We start from the raw sequence: 8,888 nt of genomic DNA on the forward strand, positions 1-8,888 counted from the left end.
TACACTTTTACACACATATATACTTATTCAACAACACATTTTACATGCCAAATTGCACATACAAGCTGCACATTTAACATTGTATATAGTAATATAGCTCTACATACACTTGTATATTTGCATTCACTACTTACTGCTTTATATATATATATATATATATATATATATAAAATCTGTTTTTTTGTCCTGTCTCTGTAATTCTGTTGCATTGTAAAAGCTCTGTCACGATAACAAATTCCTCATATGAGCGAACATACCTGGCAATAAAGCTCTTTCTGATTCTGATAATGTGATATAAATAATAATAATAATGTGATATATTAAATAATAATGTGATATATTAAATAATAATGTGATATATTAAATAATAATGTGATATATTGAATAATAATGTGATATATTGAATATTATTATGATATATTGAATAATAATGTGTATTTTTGAAAAATAATATGATGTATTTAATAATAATATGATATATTGAATATTAATATGATATATTGAATAATAATAATATGATATAATGAAAAATAATATTATGATATATTGAATAATAATGATATATTGAATAATAATAATATGATATATTGAATAATAAAATGATATAAATAATAATAATAATATGATATAATGAATAATAATATAATGATATATTTAATAATAATATGATATATTGAATAATAATATGATATATTGAATAACAATAATATGATATATTGAATAATAATATGATATATGGAATAATAATATAATATATTGAATAATAATATGATATATTGAATAATAATAATATGATATAATGAATAATAATATAATGATATATTAAATAATAATATTATGATATATTGAATAATAATATGATATATTGAATAATAATAATATGATATATTGAATAATAATATGATATATTGAATAATAATAATATAATGAATAATAATATGATATGTTGAATAATAATAATATAATGAATAGTAATATGATATATTGAATAATAATATTATGATATATTGAATAATAATATGATATATTGAATAACAATAATATGATATATTGCATAATAATAATAATATATTAAATAATAAGATAAATTATTTATATTTTTATTTAATTATGTATATATCCTTTCTTATTACTACTACTACTGTTTACTGTGTTTTTATTAAATATGTATGTTCTGTTAATTTTATGTAAACTTTAGAACTGCTTTGGCAATACATTTGTAACATTTGTCATGCTAAAAAAGCAAATATTGAATTGAGAGAAAGAGAGAGAGAGAGAGAGAGAGAGAGAGAGCATATCCTACATATCTCCTATTCTGTTTGAAATTTCAGTTCCTCTGAAGTTTTCTGTTTGCACTAATTTCTGTAATTGTCTCTTTTGAATGTAACTGGACAGGTAAATATAAACGACCTGTGGTTTATTTTACAGTACTGATAGATATATGTTGACTAACATGGTGAAAAACTTGCAAAAACTCTTCGAAATGCAAAAATTTATATATATTTCATTACATTTTTATTTGTCTTGAGAACAAATACAGTAAATATATACTTAAAAAAACTTAGTTTGCAATTAAAAAACTAAAATAAAAGGGAAAATAACGAAGTGCTGTATTAATTTGAAAACGTAGCCCTATATACATTTATGGAGATCGCAAATTATGTAGCTAGAGTACATATGGCTGCATGTCTTCTTTAAAACGAACAATTCAGGGCGGTATGATGCTGTTCCTTTTCACGCTTACCAGCTGATGCTTACCTCTGTATGGACAGCTTCTCTCCTGTTACCAGTTTGTTCAGTTAGCTCACCATGTGCGTCAGCAGATTACCGGCAATTTTCTGGAAAGGTTGTATGTGTGTGAACAGGCCCTTTTTGAAAATACCGGTAAATTCTTTCTGGCTATTTTCCGGAAAGAGAAGTTGTAACATTACCAGTAATTTTCTAGAATGCTGCTCTGTGTGAATGCAGAAGGAAGGTTGCCAATTGTTAATAAGATGCTTACGATAAGCCGTTGTTTGTTTATCTTCAAGCTCTGCTGCCTTCAGTTGCTTATTGTGTCACATGTGCACATGAAGCAGTCGGTGAGCACCAGCACACACACGTCATGTACATCTCAACATGGGAAAGCGTTCCTCTTTAAGATTTATTTCAAGTTGTTCACAATAAATATCCATCCACAGAATTTGCAATGTAGTCAAATGTTTACAAATACAAACGCAGCCGTTTATGGGTCATTTCTGGTTAATGATGTCAGAATTTACCTGTATTTTGAAATGAGTGTGTAAATGGTCTTTTCCGGAAAGATTCCATAACATCCTTGCCTGTGTGTACAGCGCTCTTTTGAATTTACCGGTAAGGTCGTTCCGGATATTTTCTGGATATTTTCCCTTATCACTGTGTAAAGGGGCTCATGACAACAAGGTTTAAGTCTGGCGAAGAACGGTTCCAAAAAGCAGGTAAGACAAAAACAGAAGCCAAAAAGATTTAAATAAACAAGTAAATAACAGGGTGAGAATGTGGTAAAATCTGAAAACGTGGTAAAAATCAAGAGAGGGCTTTTCTTTTTCTAAATTGATTATAAAAACACTGTTGGTTGGGTTTACGGGAGGAGAAGGGTGGGTCAGTCAGTGAGTTGACAGTGGTCTCTGGTGAATTTACCTGAGAACAAGGTGCGAATGGCACTCGCGAGAGAAATTTGAGATCTTAAAAAAACATTCAGAGCAGCTTCTGGTGGATTCGCTCTACAGAAATGTATATAGTGGTACGCTTTCAGAATGAGCCTGGGTTGGTATTAATTGCGCTACAATTTATCCTAATGATAAAATTATAAAAGTCATTATTTGACAAAATAATGCAGCACATTTTTAACTTACAAAAGTCAAAGTGGTAAAAATGAGCTGTGAAAAATAGGAAGACTATGACACAGTGACATTTAACATGGTTAAAACGACATATTTCTCTGTTTAAACATCGTTGCACACATTCAGGACAAAGGAAGTGAATAATATGGAAGATGATGGAAATAAACTCAACAAAACATGTTTTAGAAAACAAAGGAAAGGAAATCATGATGGGGTCTCATCAGAATTTGCGCTTTGCATTTAACTCATCCTACTTCGGGCCTACACACACACATACCACACAGACAAACACACACACTCACACACATCTTTTGTCCAACTCTCTAACTATTAAGCTATACAATAAAGCTGTTAAATATCAACTCTCCGATTCTTCAGGATGATGTGGAGAAACACCTCTAGTTCTTTGACAGACAGAAATGCTGCTGGTTCATTCTGAAAGATTAAACACATGCAGATAATCAGCAGGCAGAAATGAGAACCAAATATCTGTCACATGAAGAGATTTTGGAAAGATTTAATCCTACTCTACCTAAAAATGTAAACATAAAAATGTATATTTATATAGTCATACGGGTTATAACCCATCACCTTAATATACCTTCAAATAAAAATATGCCATTTGTAAAAATTTATAAATTCTGACATTCCTGTACCAAATTAACTGTAAGTTTTTTAATAAAACATAAATCTTCAACCATTGCTTAAACTGTTACTATTCTGAATTGCTGATGATAATGAAGATTGGTAAAACTTTAGTTGATGTCACAATTCACATGGTTACCTACTGTCTTTTTATTTGCCTATTAGTAAGATATAAGCTGTTCCTTAGTAGTTAAAAAGTATGTTCCCCATCGGGAGGGGAACTTCAATGCCATGTGGAAAACTTCTACTATGGGGATTTCGTCAGAATCCAATCATCTGAAAGAGTAATAAAACCAGCCAATGAAATGCCAATAAGTTGGCAGCGTCCGTGTGCACAGATGGTCATCAATTAAAATCAGTTATTGTATAAAAAAGTTTTCCAATTGGTGAACCCTGCAGAGTTCTTTTGAGGCCCCCAGCATCTGACTCAGTGGAGAAGTTAGGTGCTTTGCCCATTATGTTGTTGGCATGCCTGCTGGTCAGCCCGCGTTCTGGGTGTAGGTGTCTGCTATGCGTAGGGTTGTAACGGTATGAATTTTTCACGGTATGATAATCGTCTAAAACAATACCACGGTTTGACGGTTTCGCGATGCAGACAAACAGCTGCATCTTCATTTGCGTCTTTTGAAAACAGCAAGAGCAGCAGTTCGTCTTTGCTGTGTCACTGTTTTGTCATGTTTCTGTGCTGCTGTGCATGCAAAAGTACTTAGTATGAGAATTATTTCATGCAAAACTTTTTTTTTTTGCGTTTTATTTAGCCGCGCATAAATGTATGCCTATCTCTCATTCCGTGTTGTTCAAAAAGCTTGGTCCACAAACAAAAGCGAAACCTATGCTTATTGGTTGTGATATAGCGAGTTTGAACCAATCTGGGCATGGAGGAGGGAAAATGCATCAATGTATCATGTCTGATTTGTCCGGAGACACAGTGACGAGCGTTTCTTTGTCAAATCAGCGTTGTCAAATGTTGATGACGTAACCGCACTGATTCCGGAGCCTCTGAAAGTCCGCGAATGTTATGTGATACATCACTGGAAAGCTGAGATTCTCTTCTTTATGCCAATCTTTGAATTGTATGAATCGGATCAGCGGATCAAAAGTTATTAAACATTTAAGAGCAATACTTATTTTTAGCCGCGGGCGGCTGTCTCGGTCTTTAAGGGTTAAAACCGTTGATATGCAATTGTTCATGGTATGATAATCGTGCACGTTCAAATCGTGGTAAACCGTCATACCGGTATATTGTTACAACCCTAGCTATGCGCAATCCCCATTGGTGATCCCATATGCTTCATGATGTACCACAACTTCACCACATCGATTGCACCTTAGCTGTCAGCCGTAAATAGCCTTTCAGCTTGAAAAGGGTGAATAGCCTCTTTCAGCTAGAAAAGTGTTTATACAACAACTGATTGTAATTGATGACCAGCTGTGGATGCTGATGCCGCCAACACATTGGCATTTCATTGGCCTATTTATATCCGCTTTCAGATGATTGGATTTTGACGAAATCTCCAGAGTGAAAGTTTTCCACATAGCATTTACATTTCCCCCCTCAGGGAACGAGGGATACTTTTGTAACTGTTGCGATCTTATTCCGCATCCCTAATCCTACCCAAAGCCCAACTTCTACCTTACTATCTATTAATAAACAGGTTATTAGTAGCTTATTAAACTCATAGTGATGAGTTTGTTCTTTCCTACTATGAATTGTGACCTAAACTAAAGTGTTACCAGATGATGCCATTCGGACAATAAACTAGACTATATTTTTAATAAAGTTGATTTGGGTATGACCTTTCCCCCATAACTTTGATAATTCAACTTTTTAAAATAATAATTATATATATTTTTTTGTATTAGTCATACCACATTTACGTTTCATATTCTACTTTTTCACAAACTGTTTACTGTTTGCTATTTTATTCATGCTTTTAGGAGCGTTTGGCAAATGGCCAATGTGTCCTGAAACTTGCCTACAAGCACTTAGTCATTGTTGTTCTTATAGTTGTGTAAATCGCGTCCTTGTTCTCATTTGTAAGTCGCTTTGGATAAAAGCATCTGTTAAATGACTAAATGTAAATGTAAATGACTAAATGTGTAATCTACCAATGTGGTAAGAAAAGTAATCTTATGTCAAATGGAAAAACAAGTTCAAGTTCATTAACTTATGAAGCACATTTAAAAAGTCACAAGACTGTCCAAAGTGCTGTACATACTGTACTTTACACTATTTTCATGTTTGTAAAGTAAGTATAGAACCAAAAGGTCATACAAAGTTTGCACCTACTTGTCTGTCCCAAAGGCAGATGCTGGAGTTGTAGGAAGAGGAGCCGAGGCTTGAACTGAGAGAAGAGAATAAAGTTAGCTTTCAGGCATTAAGAGTAGCATCACTTTTATGGTTTGTGATCTTACCTTTGGGTCCAGGCTTAGTGACAGTGAGTTGAACAAGAACCTACAGATCTTCAACAGAGCAGAAATACCATCCAGAATCAGAGAGTCTCAGTCCAGTCATCAGCACAGTAAAGGAGCTTTCACTGTCATCACTGATCTGCACTGATGGATTCTGGGATGTGTCAGATCTCTCCACTGCGTAACAGCGCTTATCTTTAACTCTGCACCATTGTTTTATTGTATTCCTGTATATATCACTGTAGATACACTGAACACTGACATCACCACCTTCATGTCCAGATACACTGCTGCTCTTCACAAACACACCATAAGCTGAAAACAGTCAAGTAGACAATACATAGTTTTACTGCACAGATAACTCGCTAACACTCGAAACACTAAAACACCTCTGCTTCAGCATTTATAGCGAATATGTTTAGTCTGTTTATTGTTTCAGACTGGCACAATTAAAGACAGGCTGTCAGAATAATGCATTAAGTCATTGTACTGTATATTTGGCCTATACATCGACTTCCAGAAATCAGGTAAGACAAAAAACAGAATCCAAAAAATAAAGCGAATGAGTTCATAACGGGGCAAGAATGCAGTGAAATCCGAAAACAAGGTCAAAATCAGACGAAGGCTTTTCTTTTTCTGGATGGCTTTTGTAAATCGTCGCTTGGGTTTAGGGAAGGAGGGGGAGGAGGAGGAGGGTGGCTGGGTCGGCCGATTGGCCAGCCGCCCAGTCAGTCAGTCGGACAGACGGTTTCTTAACAGCGGCCTTCGGCGGCTTTTTACGCGAGAATAGCGCAAGCACGAATGGCACGCTCACAAGATTCGCAAAAACTGCACAAGTATGTACCTCCGAGGACATATTTCGCAGTCTCCAGAAACGTCGGCAGGGCTATGTTTCCAGAATGAGCCTGGGTTGGTTAATTCAGCAATCGCGCTCGGATCCGCGCCAAAACAATCACTTCGAGATCGCTTGAATAAGGTGGTCTCGGCTTGATTGAAACAAACTCTGGAGCGGATCAAATGTAGTGAGAAAGTGATACAATCTGAGCCCGGTTACATCACAGGGTTTTATGCATATGTAATAGGCATACGGCTATATGTAATGAGAATTATGAGTAGGGTGGGAGGTCATTCCAGACATCCCAAGTCTCCCGGAAGTTTTAGGAGTCTCCCGCAAATGCAGAGAGACACCCAGATGCCCGCAAATGAGTAATAATCTCCTGGAAATCACGCGTCTCACTCCCGGTCCTCAAGTATGTCACGCACCCTTCTCACCCCTGCCCACAGCATCCCTCCTCGCTCTTTAGACACGTGGGGCTCCCTGTCAAACACCACCAAACCACCACCCCCCTGACAGCTGAGCGGGACTCTGCAAAATAAACCGTGAAACTCTGACCAATATGAGGAGAGTTTACTCACACATGACTTGTTTTAGCTCTTTTGGTTGATTTAGAAACTTTGCAGTGTGAAAGCGAAACGCACCAAAAACAAAGAGCAACAATTTAACATTTGTAATCTCTGTTTCAGGACAATTGAATCAATTCACAGGTGTAAAAGCACCTTAAATTACTTGATCTAAGAGATCTTATGGGGTGTAAAGATGCAACAGCTATGAGAGATATGTTGGGGCTAGATGGTAAAGGGATTTAAATACCAGTAAAATCACTTTAAAATAAATTCTGAAATGGATGGGCAGCCAATGGAGGGCCCTTAGAAGAGAGGTAATGACTATTGAGGGTTTTTGATTATTTTACTTTGTTTCTGATCTGATTCACTTGAGAAACTCTTCTAAAAAACTGATATTATTCATAGGAATTAGTCAGATCGATTAGATATTATTTGATAGAAGAACAGACATGATATCTCATCAATTAAATATACGGTAGACCCACAGTACGTGGGGCCACGAGCAATTTAATCAATCACGGCCTACACTTGTCTTTTATTCTCTTTTTTTCAGCTCAGAAATAAACTTCAAACACACTTAACACAATCACAATATTAACACATTATTTGTCTCTTAGAAAAAACAGTAAATTTAAAGACTTTTTTTTTTTACCTGATTGTACCGTTAGATACATATGATAACCATCATCTACGGTCCCATAGCCATTGATCTCTACAGCACACCAGTAACATCCAGAGTCTGACGGCTGCAGATTCTGCCATTCCACTGTAAAGACACTCTGCTCTGGATAATCAGTGATGGAGAATTTGTTTCTTGTTTCATTTGCATATGCTAATATAGTGCAAGAGCTCCAAACTGACCCCTGACACCAGTATTTACGATTTGCTTTGAGATGTTCTTTATATACACATGGAATTATGCCTGGTGATCCAGATTTTACTCCAATATTCACATCATAAACCCAAGCTTCATCTAAAAGATTAAGAAAATAAAACAGAAAAACTTCTCATTAAGTAAAGGTAATGTATACTGAACAATAACAGGAAAAACATTAAGTAAACTACAGACCATATAACAGTATAATTCAAGTCAGTTATGTAATTTAGAGAGATTTAAAATGGTTTACCTGAGATTTGAAGTAAAACCCCAGCGAGAACCAGAAGGTGAATCATGTCTGCAGGGGAGTGTGTGAGTGTATGATAGGTTTCCGAGGAAGAACAGAAATACCATCTAAAACCACACCTTGTGAACAAATGAACAAAGTGGGTTATCTTCAGCCCACAACATCACAAATCATGCCTCACCACAACACGACAACATTTCACTTCTGAGTTTTCCTTTTGTGAACAGGTTAATGGATGTTAAATGACAGTAGTGTGTTATCTGAATCAGCAGGTTCTCTTGTTCAGTCTGATCATTTTATATACATAACGTATCCTTAAACTTTGCATGCGGAAAGACCACGGCTAAACAGGGTTGTAACTCAACTGTTATACTGGACTCATAAAAACTAACCAAAATGTTAGGATTAATATGGAAATGTTTATGTTTTATTTACTTATCTT

At 35.2% G+C, this 8,888-nt stretch overlaps 1 protein-coding gene and 1 long non-coding RNA gene across 2 annotated transcripts; both read right to left on the reverse strand.

Moving 5' to 3' along the window:
• Window positions 1–1,505: 1,505 nt before the first annotated feature.
• LOC141378943 (uncharacterized) lies at window positions 1,506–5,851 on the reverse strand. Its single transcript, XR_012394745.1, has 3 exons — window positions 5,797–5,851; window positions 2,062–3,296; window positions 1,506–1,580 (listed from the first exon to the last, which is right to left on the reverse strand). It is a non-coding gene; the product is annotated as an uncharacterized lncRNA (long non-coding RNA).
• Window positions 5,852–5,877: 26 nt separating this feature from the next.
• On the reverse strand, window positions 5,878–8,545 carry LOC137487552 (polymeric immunoglobulin receptor-like). Its single transcript, XM_068213277.2, is given in 3 exon segments — window positions 5,878–6,233; window positions 7,975–8,295; window positions 8,450–8,545. Coding segments are annotated over 3 exon segments (723 nt in total). The 5' UTR covers window positions 8,496–8,545.
• Window positions 8,546–8,888: the final 343 nt, after the last annotated feature.

Source organism: Danio rerio, chromosome 2 (genome assembly GCF_049306965.1).
Source record: "Danio rerio strain Tuebingen ecotype United States chromosome 2, GRCz12tu, whole genome shotgun sequence".
Classification (NCBI taxonomy): Eukaryota; Metazoa; Chordata; class Actinopteri; order Cypriniformes; family Danionidae; genus Danio; species Danio rerio.